Here is a 20438-nt window from a genome sequence, read left to right as displayed (position 1 = left end):
AATGTCATTTCCACTGATAAAATGATATGTTTCTGATGTTGAACCATTGTGCCAAGAATTCTGATGGCAAGAACTTTCTTTTCTGGATCACCAGTAATTGTAGGTTTAGCATTTTTAGGAATTATAAGGCTGCATTGCTGTTTTCCAAAGCTCTTGTATCCTAGGCTATCCCAATTAGAAACAAGGTGGTGGTGGTTTAACTTGCCTGGCACATGCTATGTCCTATTTCTCTGTCAGGGTGCCTGGCTGCTTCAATTAGGCTAGCTTGCCTACCCTGTATGAGATAATTAGTTAACCATTACTTGGGAGAGCTGAACCCTTCTTGACAGGTATTGCCTCTGCAAAAATAGCCTTGAAAAGGCTAGGATGAAAGTGGATCAGAGGTCTAAAGGGATGCTGCCACTTTCAGGGTTCCTGTGTCCATCTGCCTATTAGTTGGTGGTGATGACAAAGATGGGCTTCCCCTCCACAATGATTTTTTCCTCCTCAGTTGTTAAGCTATTAAAATGTTACTGACACTAGGATAAGTATATCATGCCTTAGGTCTCATCCAAATACCTGTGAACCTTCCACTTAGTTTTTGGGTTGGCAGTAAGAAAAGACAGGTAGGAAAGGGAGCATAGGACAATGCATTTCACCCACTAATAATTTTTAAAACTTAACCAGGTTTCTTTGAAGGGTCTCTTCTAGATAAAGCAACTTCATCCTGGTTTTGGATCAGGGCCCCAATTGCTTTTGAAAGTATATATTACTGTACCCAAAATCTTTGAGTAATGCTATTTCTCTAAGATTATAAGGTTTACATGAACAGAAGAACTGATTGAGTTCTCCTACCCATTTAGTTCCTACATTTGGCAACAAATGCTTCTCCAAATGATCAAATCTTTGTTTGTGTTGAGTAGGAGGAAAGAAAGCAAAAAATTAAGCATCCAAATAAGATTTATAGAAAGGATATTCTTTATAGCTGACTGAGACCTCAGAAAGACTAACTGCAACAGGATATAAAAGGCACTTTTGGTGAAGAGGAGAACAACTACAAAGATATCTTCCCAGCTTTACATTTTTCTCCAAGAAAGGCATTGACTTCTCTAAGAGGCCTAGGACAATAATTAATTAATTTTGGAGAAAGCTAGACTTTAGGATATTGATTGATTGTATTGCTTAAATAGGATGAGGTGCATGTAATGCTTTGAAGGTTCATTAATAGGGTGATCTCAGATAAGTCTTTATACCTGGTACCAGGTAGGTCAGTGTCCTTTGGGCCAGGAAGTCATAATTTTGAAGACAAGGAAGACTTTCTTGGCTGTGTAAGGGGGAAAGGGGTTTTTTTGGTTGAATATTAAAAGGTTGGTCACCAGAGGACTGAACAATTATCAGACCCCAATTAAAGAATAACCTCAAATTAAATTACTTTTATAGAAATTTATTTACAAATGAGAAGAGGAAGTAGAAATAAGGAAATGAGAGGATAAGATAGGATAAGTAATTTAACATAGTAGGTAATTTGCTCTGATCCCCTAGTTTAATCCAGGTAGATCTAATTAACCCTCCTTTGAAGGAAATCTGGCCTTGGGATCCAGAGGCCCAAAGGACCTCAGAGGCAAACAAAGCAAAAGCTTCACCCACAGAGCCTCTATTAAAAGGGAAGTTCCTTAAGAGAAGTTCAGGAAGATTTGGTCTTTACACTCACCACGTGTAGTTCTAAGGGAAGGATTTAAGAACAGTCTTACCAAGATTTCAAGTTCCCAGCCAGCACTCCTCCACCAACCAGCAGGCCTCCTTCAGGTCCCGTTCACGAACCAGAAGAGCCCCTGGCTCACTCAACTCTCTCTTTTTAAAGGGGCTTCTTTTGCATCACTTCCTGTGTCTTCCTCTTAGTTTGCATGTCCAATCACAACAGACTCTTAGGACTGCCCAGGAGGCAGTTAGTAAATTCTGATTTGTTACTCGCTCTAGCACATGTGGGTTACAGACCTCCCAACTTGTGAGTTAAATGAAGATGTTTTCACCTTTGGTGATTAACTCTAAAGATGGGCAGGATAGATTTAATCTCATTACAGCTGGGTTAGAGGTATAAAGCAAGAAATGGTGAGAAGCAATTAAAACTACATCTGTTCAGGATAATAAACAATTAGCATGAGGACAGATTCCAAATGATCTCCATCTTTGAATTACTTGACTATGACTAGGGGAATGGCCTCTAGCTGTTTTCTCTAGTTTGAGAACAGAGTTTCAGATAATTCATTTTGGATGAACCAAATTTTTCCATGTATCATCTGCTAGGAACTAGAGTTTTTGGTTCATTTAAATAATTGTTTATATGCATGTGAATATAGAAAGTGTCTTCAAAGATCTTAACTATTGAGGTAAAATAACTTAAATATATTAAATTAATAAAGATAAAAGTTACTCCTTTATATAAATAATTTAATTAAAAGTTCCAATTAGGATGAAGTTACATTATTAATTACATAAATGTAATTTTGATATATATTACTCTAAAGGAGCAACAAGCATTGAAAAATATGATCTCCGAACAAACATGTGGACTCCAGTAGCTAATATGAATGGACGGAGATTACAGTTTGGTGTTGCAGTTTTGGATGACAAGTTGTATGTTGTTGGTGGTAGAGATGGACTGAAGACTTTGAACACTGTGGAGTGTTACAATCCCAAAACTAAAACATGGAGTGTTATGCCACCCATGTCCACACATCGGCATGGCCTTGGTAAGTATAACAAATCATTTTATAAAAATTTTTTAATTATCATACCTGATACCACTGACAATCACAAAAATCAATGACACAAAGATATGAAAAACCTAATTTATTATGCTCAGAGCATAGGCATCATTGTATACAAAAATCAGGGAACCCAGAATCTTAGTTTCTGCAACATTATATAGGTTCTGATAACATAAGCAGAATGGGTACAATGGTATTTCAAAGATCAAATAAGGAAAAATAATAATTTACAAACCAAAGAACAGATGGCAGAAGATTTATATCAGGTAAAATAGTGAAGGTAGCCAGTTAAAAAACACCAGACCTGCAATTGATAAGTTTGATTTTGCAAATTCTTACTAACCATGTGACCGACCAGCTGCTCATTTTAAGTTAACGGTGGTATGAAAATTAAGGCAAAAATCTCTTATAATTATAATGAGCCTCTCAGAATTTAGCTAAGTTGGTCCTTAAATGATAGGTATACAGTCCATTACCAGACCTGTGTCTTTTGGCACAGTTCACAGTTTTTATATTTTTTTTGCCAGCCCAAAATACAGAAACAGGAGAAAGCTCATTGTGGCGGCAATTTTGGCAGTTTTGGGAAGCTAAATAATGGGAAAGGGACTATTTCATACTTAAATCAAACCAGCCTGTGTTTGATCAGTATGGTAAGAGGGTGATGTAAAAAATGTTAAGAGTAGGAGAGAAATTATGTTAGAAACAGCAGTATGACTAACAGTGCCCGTGGTGTTTGTATAATCCAAAGTCTTTCTTTTCTCTTCATGGTCAGTAGAGATGTTTAAAAGTATCTGTCAGTCTGAGTTTGTGGCTCATGCTGTTTTAGGCCAAATAAACAAACATCTTATAGCAAAATTATAGTAAACAAAAATGAAAGCTGTAGAGAGACCTAGTCTAGAGCCACTTATCTGAATTGTACTAGGTGAACTTATTTCTGATTATCTGTCCTTGAAGAAGAAATAATTTCTCCTACCTCTTAGCTGAGGGGGGGAATGAACTGGAGGAGTAGAATGACACATTTAATTTTAGATATGACACTGTGTTGACTTGTTCTGCTTGACCATGGATTTCTGTTACAATGATGAGCCAGAGGAGAATGGAATCGGTGCTTGGGGAGGGTGAAGAGTGATATTCAAGTGGAAAAAAAAAATCAGTAGAACTTTATTTTTAAAATTGAACAAAGCTATTATCACATGAATACTATTTACTAGCTCCAAACTGACTGATTTGTGGTTGTTGCTGATACTTCAACTATATGCCACTGCTTCTGCTTCCATCCAGATAGTCATATTAACATAAATTTTTAATAAGAATTTTAGGTTATCAGTTCACTTAGTTCACTTAAGAGTTTAATTTAAATGAGTATTTGAAACTCCAGAAACACTTTTCAAATCTTTTTCCCCCTCTTTTTAGGTGTGGCTGTATTGGAAGGTCCTATGTATGCTATAGGTGGGCATGATGGTTGGAGCTACCTTAATACAGTGGAGAGGTGGGACCCTCAGGCTCGACAGTGGAATTTTGTTGCTAGTATGTCCACACCCAGGAGCACAGTTGGTGTAGCAGTATTAAGTGGAAAGTAAGGAAATATTCACATTTCAAGAAAATAAGACCTTTTTCATTTAAATATTTAAATGATCTATGATTTTTTGTTATTCTAAGTAAAGAAAATCTATTAAAATATTGAAATACTGTTTAATTCATTGAGATATTTTAGTTATTTAGTATAATCCATCATTATTTAATTATTACTCCTCTTGCTTTTCTCCCCCTTTCTTTTCTCTTGATTATTCAGGGACCAACTTCATTATCTTCTTTATGGCTTTTCAGTACCCTGTTTTCCATATGATGAAGTCTATTAAGTTATTAATTATAAGCCACTTCCCAGTTTTGTTTCTCCACCACTTAGCAGGCAGGACCACAGTCAACCACCATAGTAAGAAAGTTAGGAAAAGGACTAGATTTGTATTTATTGGTCTGATATTGGTCTGATATTACATCGTTTCTTCTTTTCTTCTTTCATCATTTCTTCTCAGGGATATAATATGGAGCCAGAACAGCCCATTGTTAGGTACTTGACATAAATTTTCACAAGGAATGTGGTTCAAAGAGTCCTACGTCTTAACGTATGTTAAGCGTCTCAACCTCAATTCTCACACTAGGTTCAAGTCCTTTTTATTAGCATAGAAGTCTTAGCAATCCTAGTAGGATTGGTTTCTCTTTTTGAACTGTGTGCTCTTTTGGCATCATGCAGGTTAGGTATGTGCTTCTTTGGCACTATATTGATATCTGTGCTTCTTTGGCACTGTACTGATGAAATCTGTGCTCCTTTGTTGATCTCGTTTTTTTTTAATAATTTAAAAAAAAAATTTTTTTATTTTAAACCCTTAACTTCTGTGTATTGGCTCCTAGTTAGAAGAGAGTGGTAAGGGTAGGCAATGGGGGTCAAGTGACTTGCCCAGGGTCACACAGCCGGGAAGTGTCTGAGGCCAGTGTTGATCTCATTTTGTTGAATCAGACATACATTCAAAGTCCCATAATAGCAAAGTACCAATGGCAGTTTCAGTAGTCTAAGGCTTTTTGGGTAGGCAGTTACAGTTAGAACTAATGGATATACTAAACCTACACTAATCTAATAATCAAAAACTCTTTCAATTTAGATAAATGTGCTTTAAATACAAAAATTGTACATGCAATTTTAAAAATGTGCTAAAATTTCAAATATATATCTCCTATAGTTAGTGACAATGAGAAAAAAAAATATATGCATGTTGTAATTCATGTCACTTAAGTAGGGATAGAATATAAAGGTTCTTACCCAAGAATTTAGATACATTTCCTCTTAGCTTAGCCATGATCCACAATGTGAGTGCAAATGAGGTAAAACAATAGAGTATAAAAGCAATAATACATCTAAGAAAATACACAAATTTCACAAAAAGCTAAAAAGTATTAAAATGTTCTCATTTCTCCCAAATTTTCACTAACTTTATCCATGATTCTTCCATGTGTACTTGTTTAGAATTATGTAACCAAACCATAGGTAAATAAGAATTTATCAACAGCTAAATCACTAAATAATTTATCTGCAAACATACCTATGAAAACTGAAAAAAACATTTCAGGGGCTTATTTATTTTGTAATTCACCTATATATGCCCTTGCTAACTAAGAGTATAATTTTTTCTGATAGACATTTTAGTTCTTGTTGGACATACCACAAGGGTGAGAGAAAAGAATTTAAATGAGTTAGGTTGGTTTTGTTTGTTTGTTTGTTATACCAGTATTTCCACTGATGTCCCTAAAGGAAAAAAAAATGAAACTTTATCATTGCTTAAACAAACACAAATCCTATAGATCAGAAAAACATATGGTGTTCTCTTATTGGCCTTTAGAATTAGTATGAGATAGGAAAATTGGAAATTTTTCACAGTGGCTGACATATCACTTCTTCCTAATAGGGCAAAAGTTCTTAATCTGAGGTCTATGAACTTTAATATATATAGATATAATTATATTTCAATATAATTGGTTTGCTTTGTGATCCTCTAATCTCATTTCCAAATGCCAATGTTACTAGGTGTCTTAAATTGGATTTCTTACAGATATTTTACATTTAGCAGTGGTTTTTTTTTTCCTCTTTAAAAAAAAAAAAGATTACTTTTCCTGACTTCAGGCTTGACACTATTCATTGCAGGGTTTGCTCAATTTCTTTTTCTGATATGGGATTATTTAAGTATTCTATTTCTTCTTCTGTTAGTCTAGGCAATTTAAAAGCTAGACAGGTTTACTTTTTTTTTTTTAACAGTAGCTTCCATCTTAGATCATACTAAGTATAGATTTCAAGACAGAAAAGTGATAAGGGCTAGGCAATTTGAGGTTAAGTGACTTGCCCAGGATCAGACAGATAAGGCTTGTCTAAGGCCATATTTATGCCCAGGTCCTCTGAATCCCAGGCCTGGCCCTCTATCCACAGTGCCACCTAGCTGCCCCTTAGCTTAGCATGTTAATACTTTCTAAGCATTTGATCAACTGTAATACACTTCATTATTTCTCTCTCAAAAGCAAATTACAAATAGCAAACTGTTATCTAGAATTAAGATTTTTAAAATTCTTATTTTAACTCTTTTTAAAAAAAGAATTACATGTTTTTTGGTACTCTATAGCTCTCAATAAGGTCAAATCACAATGGTACAAAGTTTACTTGACAACTTCTATTTGTAACTGGAAAATGAAGCTTTTTGCCCTCTAATACTTACTATTCCTTGCTCATTTTCCATTTTTCCTCATCCCTTTCCAACCTTTTCTCTTCCATTTCCTACCTTATGTTTGGTTTCTTCTTTCTAACATTATCCCCAGTCTTTTTCAGGATTGTACTTTTGTTTTTTATCTATTAGGCAACCTTCTCTTCACAATCTAGGCACTTAAGGAAAGATGTTAAATTAGATTAATTCAGGATAAAACAATGTTTTCTGATTCTTTATTTTCACTTGAATGATGCATGGGATCATTCTAGATTTCATGTCTTTCTCCCTAAAAGGGATCATGGGTTCCTAGGTCTACAGACCAAGCATTAGTAATTCAACATTCTAGATACCAACCAAACACTTTGATTTGAGATCTGATGCCTGAAGGTTGTAATACAGGTACACCACATGGAAATAGACAGTTGTTCATGAGATGATGCTTTTCTCTGTTGGTCACCCCCCACCCCAATTTACTAGTGTTGTATTATTATATAAGCAGGCTTTAGTCTTTGTTATATTCTTAGATGTTATAAAAAGAGGCGAAGACTAGCCATTTTCCTCAGAAAATATGAGGGGCTTCACAGATAGGCTTTTTTTTTACTATATATTCTATTGGACTTTTTTTGGCTCTAAAAGTAGAGAATATTTCATCACAGTTGAAACTCAGTTTATTTAGTCATGTTATCATTTCAGTTTTAATTGTTCCTTCCTTCTCAGCTATTTAACCTTTCAGTTACTCTTGGTTTGGTATTACTGTCATTTCAGAACCTGTTTGTCCTAGATATGGTAGAACATGTCTTTTCTTATTTGCTATTTCATTTGCTCTCTTTACAGACTGTATGCAGTTGGGGGTCGTGATGGAAGTTCTTGTCTCAAATCTGTAGAATGCTTTGATCCACATACTAACAAATGGACACTTTGTGCACAAATGTCAAAAAGAAGAGGTGGAGTAGGAGTAACTACCTGGAATGGATTATTGTATGCTATTGGAGGACATGATGCACCAGCATCCAACTTGACTTCCAGACTATCAGATTGTGTCGAAAGGTAGCGTCCAAAAGTTATAGCACAAATTATCTGAAACTCTGGCTTGTTTGTCATTTTGAATGAAGGAATGAAAAAGCATTTATTAAGGATTCACTTGGTACAAACTATTATACTGTATGCAAGCAAGCAAGATGGTCTCTGTTCTCAAAAAGCTCACATTCCAATGGACACTCCAATGAGGAAGTTTCAGCAACAAATCAAATAGAAAGGTTCCATCGTCCTTAGGGTACAGTGGCAAAGCAGATTCATCATCTTTAATTTCATTTCCATTAATGAAATTGTGGTTCTGATATTGAATCATTTAATAGTATAGACCAGTGATTCTCAAAGTGAGCACCACCATACCGGGGGGGGGGGGCGGTGATGGCCACAGGTGCATTGGGGGCAGTGAATAACTGTAAGGGGGCAGTGATAGTATGTGACAGGGGGCACTAAGTAATATTTTTTCTGGAAAGGGGGCAGTAGGCCAAAAAAGTTTGAGAACCACTGGGCTAGACTTTAGTCAAAAGAACTTACTGAAGGCAGAAATAGTTGCCAGGTCGTATCTCTCTGGGACTTGCTTCCCTGGATGATGGCTATAGAGGCTGGGCTAAATGTAGGGATCTAGGGAGTTTAGGGAGCACTGCTATTCCAGGAACCCATTGGTGACAGTTGATCTGAAGATCATGTTGCTAGTGGCCAAGATGGCTAGCCCCTTCTCTCATTTCAAATCCCTCTTTGAGATCTACCCTAAGGTTAGAGATTTTTTGCTTAGATCCAGGCTTTCACTGAATCTGGTCTCATTTTTATTTCCTACCCCATTCTCTTTTCTAGTTCCTCATTGAGTGAAATATATTTCTGCATCCAGTTCTGTGGATATTCTCCTTGCCTTTATTTAACCAGTTTAGATGAAAATGAGGTTGTCAGTATCTCTTACCCTCTCTCCTTTTTTGTATAATCTTCTTCTTGTACAGCCCAGTTATATAAGCAACCCCATCTTTTCTCCCACATTCTTAGATTCTCTTTTCTTTGTTCTTTAAAGATTCTTATTCTTAGATTCCCTTTTCTTTGTTCTTTAAAGATGACCAAAATATAACAAAATCATTCCTATGGCCTCTTATTTAATTCCTTCTGTGACCCCCTGATAAAATTAAAGTTCTAATGGAGACACTCCTATCATTTCCTCCAATTACATTGTAAACCGTTTATCCTATTTACGTATTTTCTATGTATTTTACCTCTTGACTCCTGAATTTGTATTCCAAAGCTTCTGCTCAACTCTGGTCTTCAGAAGAGGTATTCTATTTCATTAGTTTTATTTTTTTTTCAGTTTTTCTAGGTAAGTTATTCTCTTTTGTCTTTTAGAATATTGTATTCTAAGCTCTATACTCCTTTTCTATTGGTGGCTGTTAAAGTTTATGTGATCCTGACTTAGTACTCAGTACTTAAAGTTCTTTTTGTTCACTAAAAATATGAACTTATCTTTTTTGTATGTATGATGTGAAACTCAGTTTCTGTTAAACTCCTTTCCAATTTTCCCATTTTTGTTAAAGAAGGAGTCTTTCCCCAGGAATGAAATCATATTTCCTTCTATATGTTGTATCTTCAATCTGTGCCATTAATTGACCTCACATTTTAAAAAACTACTACCAGATCATTTTAATCTTTACTATTTTATGGTTCAATTTGAGATCTATAGCTAACTGCTAATATTTATATAGTGTTGAATGTGTTACACATTTCACAGTTTTTATCTCATTTGATCTATTCTTAAAACAACCCCTGGGAGGTAGGTGCTATTATTTTCCCCATTTTATAGATGAGGAAACAATCAAGTAGAGGTCAGATGATTTAGTAACACAACTAGTAAAGTGTCTGGGGCCAGATTTTTGACCTCCACATGAATTTTGTTATTTCTTGCAACCAATAAAATATTCTTTTGGGAATTTGGTTGATACAATAGTGAATAAGGAAATTAATTTACATAGTGTTAGCATTTTTATTAATTCCTCATTAATGATTAATGTTCCTCCAATTATTTAGATCTTTATTTCTACAAAATACAAGTTGAATTTATATAGACGCTGGGAGAATCTTGAAAGATACACTTCCAAGTATTTTATAGATTTTTTTGCTATTTTTAATTGCATTACTCTTTCTAACTACTTGTGGATTTGTCTTATTTCTTATAACATATTGCTAAAGTTCATAGTAAATAATAAATTAAATCCATAAATAAAATTGTTTCAGTTAATTTTAATTGATTCCGTACTTCTCTGTATCATATATTCAAAGGTAATTAATTTTTATTTCTTATTCACTTACTTTTTCTTGTCTAATTGCTACTGCTAGCATTTCAAGCAGTGTGTTAAGCAATGGTGATAATAATGGGCATCCTTGATTTTCCCCCTGATTTTATTGGAAAGCTCTCTCTTACCTTTCTCCATTACATTTAATGTTTACTCTTAGAGTTAGAGAAATACTATTTACTATATTAAGGAAAAATCTAATCTTATGATTTCTAGGGTTTTTAAAAGAAAATTACTACATTTTTGTCAAAAGGCTTTTAATATCCAACATATAGGTTTTAGTATTTATATATTTTTATATTTTATCACTTTTCTTATGCTGAACCAACCTTGTATTCCTAATATGAACTGAACCTGATCATAATTTTCTAATGGCTATTGTAGCTTACTTGCTAATATTTTATTTAAATTTTTTGCATTGATATTCTTTAGAGATCTTAGGCTATCCTTTTTCTTTCTTTCCATTGTTTCTCTTTAATTTATTTATCAAAAACATAGATTTTTTAATGTTTGTTAGAATTCATTTGTAAATCCACCTGGTCTTTTACATTAGGTTCTCATTTTATGTAAATTCAATACACATGAATTTAGGTATACATGATTGCAATAGAAAAAATAAAGGTAGAAAATATGTAGAATCTCAAAGCAGTATGACCAGTCATACTTATTATCACCGAGTTATTATGCACATTATTTTTGTGCCAGACATTAGCTCTTGCATCAGTCTTATCCAGAGTTCTTGCTTGTAATAAGTTGTGTCCACATCAGAGTAATGCGTCTCTTTGCTTCACTAATGCTATTTTTACTGATAACTCTGATAAGCCTAAGAAAAGTTGTAAAATGCCATATAAGAAAAACTTATTAAATAATGAAGTTTGCTATTATTCATGATTTTCAGCTTACACAAAGGGTCTGGGAACATATTGATCTCATAAAATGAGGTCCTATTGTATAAGACCAGTTGAATTTACAAATGAATTGCATCAAACATTCTACCAAAAGAAGGCATGTAGTTTTTCTTTTTTCTTCCTTTGGGAGTTCAAATTATTTTTATCATTTGGGGATTTATTCTTTTGTAATATTTATAATATTCATCTTTTTACTCAATTCATGTCAATTCTTTTTTAACATAAAAATTCTGGTTTTCATTTTTTACATTTCAAGTTCCAAATTCTCTCCCTTGATCCATATTATGTTTCCATATTATCCATGTTGCAAAAAAGAAAAAGAAAACTACAATAACATTTTTCATTTTGAGCCCTTTGAATTATCTTGGATTATTGCCTTTGTCAAAGTAGCAAAGTCTTTCACAGCTAATCACCATTATGACATTGTTATTATGTACTATGTTCTACTTCTGCTCATTTCACTTGACTTCATATGTCTTCCCATCCTGCCTGTCATTTCTTATAGCCCAATAGTATTACATCACATTAAAAAACCACAACTTGTTCGGCCATTCTCCAATTGATGGACATCCCCTTGATGAGCTGCTATATAATATTTGACATATAGGTCCTTCCCTCCTTATTTCTTTGGGAATATCACTATATTGCTGGGTCAAAGGGTAGGCATAGTTTTATATCTCTTTTGTAATAAATTGTTCTCTAGAATGGTTGGACCAGACCCAGAAATCCATGATCATGATTAATTTTTTCATATAGCCTCCGGTTTTTGTAATTTTCCTTTTCTGTAATATTAGCCAGTATGATAGATATGAGTGATTTTGAGGATTTTTTTCATGTATCTTGATAGCTTTGATTTCTTCTTCTGAAAACTGCCTGATCACTTATCAAATTTGACTCAGTTCTCTATTTGAAATGTGAGGCTTTAATCAGAAATTTGCTTGAAATTTTTTCTTCTAGTTTCCTGCTTTCCTTCTGATTTTGGATGTATTCATTTTGTTTGTACAAAACCATTTTAATTTCATATCATAAAAATTATCTATTTTACTTTCCTTGATTATCTCATTTGGTCATAAACTCTTCTGTTAATCCCTTTATGTCTGAATCATTATCATGGTGTACAGAGTAGAATTTTGATCTATGCCTGGTTCTTGCCAAACTGCTTTCCAGTTTTCCCAGTAATTTTTGTCAAATTAATTCTTAAATCAAAAGTTTGGATCTTTGAATTTATCAAACACTAGATTACTAAGGTATTGTGCACCTAGTCTATTCCACTGGTCCACCTCTCTCTTAACCAATACAAGATTGTTTTGATGATTACTACTTTGTAATATCATTTGAAATCCAGTTATGCTAGGCTGCCTCTCTTCATTTATCCCTTTGATATTCTATATTTTGTTTTTAAGTCTTATTGGTATGGCACTGTAAATTAAGGTAGGATTATCAGCCATGAGCAATCAATATATTTCTCCAACTTTTTAGATCATCTTTGTATAAAATGTTTTGTAACTTTGTTCCTATAGTCCCAGAGTTTGTATTGGTAGGTAGACTCACAAGAATTATTTTATTGTCTACATTTTAAATGGAATTTGTCTCTTCTTGTTGGGTTTTGTTGGTAATATATAGAAATGCTGATGGTTTATTTTACATGCTAAAACTTTGCTGATTGTTCATTGTTTCAACTAATTTTTAGTTGATTCCCTAAGGTTCCCTAAGTATATACCATTATATCATCTGCAAAGAGTTCTGTTTCCTGATTTTCTACATCAGTATTCATAGGGAATTTTTTTCTTTTTGTTCCCTCTATTTGTGTCATAGAAGGAATTTATTTATATAAAATAGTTTATATATTATTAATTGTTCACTTTAACATTCACTTTTAAATCCATCTGGTTCCTGGGAATTTTTCTTTAGGGAGCTCATTTATGGCTTATTCAATTTCTTTTTTTAAAGATAGGATTATTTTATTATTCTATTTCTTCTTCTATTAATCTGTCCAAATTATATTTTTGTAAACATTCACCCGTTTCACCTAGAATCTACAATTTTATTTTCTTCCCCTTTTTAAGTCAAACTAACCAATAGTTTCTCTATTTTATTGCTTTTCTCATAAAAACAGCTCTTACTTGATAGTTGAGTGTATTTTTTAACTTTCAATTTTACTAATCCCTCTTCTGATTTTTCAGGGTTTTCATTTTGGTTTTTAATTGGAGATTATTAAATATGATCTTTCTAGGTTTTTTTCCTTCCATACACTGTTCATTGATCTGATTTTTTTATTGTTGTACATTTAGAGATATTTTTCTCATTTTGGTAGATTGTCTATTTGTCATTAATGAAATTGTTTTATGATTTTTAGGATTAGATCGTGTAGTTTCTAATTAATTTTCATTCTCTGCTTCTAAGACCCTTTATTGAATGTAATTTTTATTGCATTATAGTCTTAGAAAAATATTTCTGCTTTTCCATATTTGTTTGTGAAGTTTCCATATACAAATAAGAAAAAGGTATGTTCCTTTCAATTTCCAGAGGCCTATCTATCATATATAAATTTTTTAAAACTATTCATCTCCTTAGCTTATTATTTTATAGTTAGATTTATCTATTTTTAAGAGAGGGAATTTGAAGTCCCCCACTAATATAGTTTTTATTTATTCCTCCTACATATTTAACTATTCATTTAGAAATTTGAATGCCATGCTATTTGGTACATTTAATGTGGATATTATTAGCAAAATATAGTGTTTCTTTCAGTTTCAAGTGTGTTTCAAGTGTAAACAACAAATTGTTAGATTCTGTTTTTTAATCTAGTCTGCTTTTTCCATTTTATGGGTGACTTCACCCTATTTTCTTTTGGTTTTGCTTATTTTTTTACCCTATCCCACCTCAAAAGGTCTATTTTACTTCTAATGCCTCTGTCAATCTGCTCTCCCTCTTATTACCACTCTCTTATCTCTTTCTCTTCCTATTTATCAGGTAAGATAAATTCCTGTACACAACTCAATGTGTATTGTGTATTATTCCCTCTTTGAGCCACTTCAGATGACAATTATGTTCAAGTATTGACCACTCCCACACACACCCTGTTTTTCCTTCCACCCCTCCAGTATAAAAAGGATTTTCTTGCATGCTGCTTCTATGTGAGATGATTTACCTTATTTTTCTTTTTCTCCAATTAAAAAAATAACATCATCCCAACATAATCGACTTATTCCCTTGACCTATATGTAGAGATTCCTTCAAACTGCCCTAATAATGATATAAACTTTATTTAATGCTTTATGGATTCTCTTTGATTTTTACCTTTTTATATTTCTCTTAAGTCTTTTATCTGAAATCTTTACATCCTGCTCTAGTCTTTTCATCCTGAATGTTTGAAAGTCTTCTATTTCATTAATTATTCATTTTTTTCTTCTGTAAAACTATCGTACTTCATTTTTCATTTTGGCAAATCTGCTTTTCAAGGATTTATTTTCTTCAGTGAAGTTTTGTGCCTTTTTAAATAAACTATTCTCTTCATAATTTTCTTTCATTGCTCTTATTTCTCTAATTTTTCCTCTACTAGAATTTTAAAATCATTTTTAGATCTCCAAGGAATTCTTATTGGACTTGTGTCTAATTCCCATTTTCTCTTTGAGGTTTTGCTCATAGTTATTCTCATGTTGTTGTCTTCACCTGAGTTTGTGTCTTGATCGAGTCTTTTTTTTTTTTTTTTTGTTATTGTTTGCTCAGTATTCTACCTTATTTCTTGACTTTGGATTTTATGTTAAGTTAGGTTCTGCTCACCTAGGGATAGGGGGAGAAGCACTGTCCCAAGCTTCAGTGTTGGGTGATGTGATTTAGGAAGAGGTGTGGTCATTGCTGATCTGTGCTCAGACAATTGCTCTCCTCAGGGTCCCTCCTCCCTTGCAAAACCGAAAGCACTCTTCTCCATCCTGGATCTCAAAAGTAGGTATGGGCAATGGAGTCACTTGCTCAGGCATATATGTGTATACCCATACACACTAATGAGATCACAAATCCCTGAAAAATATATTAAGATAAAAGAATAGTTCAAAATAAAGTTGTAGTGATGACTATTGACAACAAGTGCTATCTTTTTTTAGAATTGAAAACTGCATTGATTCCTGGAGGTTATTCCAGTTCACATGGAATTCATCCAGTTCATTATTCCTTTCAGCACAATAGTATTCCATCACCATCAGATACCACAATTTGTTCAGACATTCCCTCATTTTCCAATTTTTTGCCACCACAAAGAGTGAGGCTATAAATATTTTTGTATGTCTTTTTCCTTATGATCTCTTTGGGGTATAAACCCAGAAGTGGTATGGCTGGATCAAAAGGCAGACAGTCAACAAGAGCCATATTTTATTTTTATTGACTGAAATCCTGTGGGGAAAATTATGTACTACAAATTAAAAGAACTAAGAATTGAGATTTGACAGACTGGGGAGAGGGTAAGAACTATATAGTAAAAGCAATATTTTTTTTTAACCCTTAACTTCTTTGTATTGACTTATAGGTGGAAGAGTGGTAAGGGTAGGCAATGGGGGTCAAGTGACTTGCCCAGGGTCACACAGCTGGGAAGTGTCTGAGGCCGGATTTGAACCTAGGACCTCCCGTCTCTAGGCCTGGCTCTCAATCCACTGAGCTACCCAGCTGCCTCAAAAAAAAAAGCAATATTTTTTAATGGAAATTTAAATCAAGTGAATTGATTTAAGTGAAAAGAAACCTCAAAAGCTAGAAATAAGGTGAGCCAAAAAGAGATTCAGAATGTAGCTTATAAGATATTACAAAATCAATAATAACAGATTCTTTTATTATTTCAAAGGCAAGAACCCAGTCAAAGAGTGAGATCACTTAATAACTGAATTCAAAAGAGAGTCTTATTAAGGGAAACTCCCATTCCCAAATCAGATCAGAGAGCATTTAAGAGTGTGGAAGATCATGGCCCCCAGTCATGGTGTGGTGCTGTGATTCTTCTGCTTGGTCCTTTCTCAGGCATGCTGGACACAATCTTCCCTGGCCTTCCTTCTCCTTATCTCATTTTCTCTCTAGCTGCTAACTCTCACTTTCCTTGGCTATAATGGCCCTCAGATCCAATCACTATCACCATGCATCCCAAGAATGACTGGTAACATAAGAGTTTTAAAGGAACTCAGATGTGAAATTACATCTCTATGTAAGCTATTAATAACCAGCCTCTATGCCAAAGGCCTAAGTCAATGTAGTCAGCGTAGTTATCATAAGAGAATATGGCGTATTCAACCAAACTTAAGCTTACTTACTCCATACTCCAGGAGAAAACAACATGGTTACATAAACAAGAAATAATTCTACTTCCATTCTTTGAATATGTAAATAATTCTACCAACAAGGGCTACAATTTATTTTCATACAAGGATTTCACACTAAAAATTTTTTCAAATTGAGTTGCCAAAAACTAAAAGGACTGCTTTTCCATGAATAAGGAAATGACCTAGAAATAATAATAAACAAAGGGTATATTGGTTGCTAGCCTGGATGGAGAACTATTAAACATGTATATATTCAGGGGTTAAGTGCTCAGATCACTCTGCTTATATATAGTTCAGTCATATCTCATTCTTTAAGACTCCATTTAAGGTTTTCTTGACAAAGATACTGCAATGGTTTTCTATTTCCTTCTCTAGCTCACTTTACAGATGAGAAAACTAAGACAAACAAGGTGAAGTGACTTGCCCAGAGTCATACAGCTAGTCTCCAAGGTCCTCCTGACTCCAGGGCCAGCACTCTATTGACTATGATGCCTACCTGCCCACAGTGCCTTGGCACATAACAGACATTTTAAAATACTGAATCGTTTTGGGCATATATAATGAGTTAGGTAGACATGTAGGTGATTATCACTTATTTTTTTCTGGGCAAAGTCATTCATGACACACCATGACAAATCAGGAAAGTGACTTATAAGCTTCAGTGTGGGCTAGTATTAGCAAAAATAATCTGAACTATATTTAAAAGGTGAGTTCTGAAACTGACCTGTGTAATGGGTCTAAAATAAGTGTAATGGGGAGAAAGAGGATTTTTGATTGAATATATTAAAAGGTTAGGTTGCCAGGGGTTTGAACAATTATCATTCCCCAGATAAAGAGTAACCTCAAGGTAAAATGACTTTTATGTAAATTTATTTACAAATGAGAAGAGGAAGAAGAAATAAGGAAATAAGAATCTAACACAGTAGGTAATTTGCTCCGATCCCCTAGTTAATCCACGTAGATCTAATTAACCCAAGGCTGGAAAGTCAGAGGGCCAGAGGCTCTAAGGGCTTCAGTCACAAAGTCACTATTAAAAGGGAAGCTCCTTAAGAGAAGTTTAGGAAGATTCATTCTTAGACTCACCATGTGGAATGTCCCAGTCACAAACCAGCAGAGCTCCTTCAGGTCCTGTTCACAAACCAGAAGACCCAGCCCAGCTGACTATGGTCTCTTTTTAAAGGGGCCTCTTTTGCATCACTTCCTGTGGCCTCTGATCTGTGGCCTCCTCTTAGTTTACGTGTCCAGTCACAACAGACACTTTTCTTAGGACTGCCCATGAGGCAGTCAGTAAATTCTGATTTGTTACTCTATCACACGTGGGTTACAGACCACCCAAAAATGGAGATGTTTTCACCTTGGTGATTAAATCTAAAGGTGGGCAATAAATTTTGTGAGAATCTGATTTTTACAGTTAATGTTTGGGGAATGTTACTAGAGACTAATATTACAATTATTTTTCAGATATGATCCTAAAACTGATATGTGGACTGCAGTTGCGTCTATGAGCATTAGCAGGGATGCAGTTGGAGTATGTTTACTTGGTGATAAGTTGTATGCAGTTGGAGGATATGATGGTCAAGCTTACCTTAACACAGTAGAGGCCTATGATCCTCAAACAAATGAGTGGACACAGGTATGCCATTCTTCCTTTGATCCTATTATATTTTTATTAAAATTATAATTTCTCACCTTCCCATAAAATTAGACTTATATGACATACTATTTGAAAGTCTATTTGATTCATAGACTTGTTAGGAATTAGAGCTGGTAGAAATGCTAGAGATCAACCCCCCCCCTCAGTTCCTAGATATAGAAACAGATCCCAACAGATCAAGTGACTTGCCCAAAGTTATAGAGATAGAAAATAAAGCAGGCCAGAATTTAAAATTAGGTTCTCCAACCACAAGTCCATTATAAGCATACTAATTATATGACTAAAGACAAACATTGGTCCAGAGAGCCTGAAAATCATATGTACCTTGTAAATATTTGATTATAATTTAAAATTCAAGATTTCTCAATAAGCCAAGAAGTAAATTGTTCTTTATAGTGGTTGAAAGAGCTTTCTTATAAATCCTTTGATTGGATCTCCAATTGTCTCTTCCTGACCATTGGATTTCTATGGCATTTCAAAAAAACAATACTTAAGAGAACTTAACAACCATTTATCACAAAGCTTCTCTGGGTCAATTGATTCAGAGTTATTATTTAGGCTATCAACAGCCTGTCTCCCTTCTTCCTTACTTCCCTCATAGTGAGATAGAGCAACTCCTTTTTTTCCTTATATTCTCTACCTGCTGGATAGGAGCAGAGAAGATCTGTGACAATAGAAGTGAATATCAATTGAAGTAGGTGTCTGGAATTGTTGGATTTATAACGAGGAGGAAGCCTGGGATTGAAGGAAATAGTGATGGACAAAATTCTGACAAATATTTGGAAAAGGAAGATTGAGAGGAAATTTTGTCCATCGTTATTTTTTGTTCCTCTTTTACTTTCACTCCTTATTCCCATCTGCTGAAAATGTTTAAGTACAAATGAGCAAACCATGAAATATTTTGAAGACATGAATACTTTTTTTATGTACCAGTACTATGTTATGAGAAAATTGGAAATAGATTATATCATTTATAGGTGGTTTTATACTGCCTTTTGTTAATCAATAATAATCACAGCTCCAAGCTTCATGGCAGTTTATATGCTGACCAATGCAGGACTACCAAAAAAAAAAAAAAACTTTATCCCTAATGAGTGTAAGAAGCTATTAAAATCTAAAGAGAGAAAACTGATAGCTTTGAGATCACTGAAAATGTTTACTTAATATAAATTCCAGAAATTATTCCTAATAACAAAACGGATGACAAACCAACACAATCAAAATTAAAATAATAGGTATACTTAAACTGTAATTCTGAAAATCACTTTTTGATCTTTGAGAGCATGAGTCCAATTGTATCATAACAGCATAATTCAAAAAAGGTAACATCCCATAGTTGTTGGCAAAATATGCAAAATAATTCCAGAACTGGTACACAGATGTTTATATAATCAGCCATTGCCAATGGCAAACATAATGAAAGACAGAACTTTAAAAAAAGTCCCATAAGGAGAAAAATCAAACACCATAAATGCAGAAATGATTTTTTAAGAGATTTTTTTTGACATATTTCAGAAAAGTACATCGGAATCTAGTTGGTACAATCAGTGAAAAAACTAGAAAGCCATATTACTCAATAAAGGCAACAAAAGAAATCCAGAAAATGAAAGCAGATCAGAAATTCCAAGCTCCCTTAAGCAGAAATTAATAATAAAAGTCATAAGTTGAGTCTATATAGGAATCAAAAGAGTACAAACAACAAAATAAATTACATTAATCAAAGACTTTCCTACAGAGGCTTTTGAAGAAAAAAGAACCTCCAGAGGAGGAAGATGTGGAAAATTCTGGTCATCCATTTGGCTCCAAAAAGTCCAATATAACATAAGTTGGATCAAACCAAAAGTAGAAACATTACACATTATTAATGAGGGAAGTGACGAAAACTTTAGCTTCTCAGCAGAAAAAAGGCTAAAAACAATTGAGAATGAATGATTTCAAACATTCATGACACATAAAAAAAGCAAAGCACTTAGCAATTTTCTTTAAAACACAAGCCTTATCCTGCCTTTATTTACCAAAAGAATCATAACCCCTCCAAATATAGGTCAAACCTATGAACCCCTACGAAGAAAATTATGAGATGCAAAAGAGATGTGCCAAAAAACTTCCAGGGGCATAAGAGCAATTTATTATCAATTTGTTGATTATTGAACAAGCAACATGTTGATCATTACAAAACACAGCCTCACTCATGGTTTATTCACATAACTATAAAATATATGTAACAATAGACAATCACTGCTGTTTGTGGAC

At 33.9% G+C, this 20438-nt stretch overlaps 1 protein-coding gene across 2 annotated transcripts in view; it reads left to right on the top strand.

Annotated features, from left to right (window-relative positions):
• KLHL5 (kelch like family member 5) overlaps positions 1 to 20438 on the top strand; it is a 99344-nt gene that overhangs the window by 73770 nt on the left and 5136 nt on the right. For both annotated transcript variants that reach the window (XM_044682375.1, XM_044682374.1), the window contains 4 exons: positions 2505 to 2729; positions 4161 to 4323; positions 7826 to 8038; positions 17993 to 18164. In XM_044682375.1, coding sequence (XP_044538310.1) covers positions 2505 to 2729; positions 4161 to 4323; positions 7826 to 8038; positions 17993 to 18164 — 773 coding nt within the window. The remainder of the gene's footprint in view (positions 1 to 2504; positions 2730 to 4160; positions 4324 to 7825; positions 8039 to 17992; positions 18165 to 20438) is intronic.

This window comes from Gracilinanus agilis, chromosome 6, assembly GCF_016433145.1.
Source record: "Gracilinanus agilis isolate LMUSP501 chromosome 6, AgileGrace, whole genome shotgun sequence".
NCBI classification, from domain to species: domain Eukaryota; kingdom Metazoa; phylum Chordata; class Mammalia; order Didelphimorphia; family Didelphidae; genus Gracilinanus; species Gracilinanus agilis.
The sequence above is the reverse complement of the archived record's forward strand: the minus strand, read 5'-3'. Positions and strand labels throughout refer to the sequence as shown.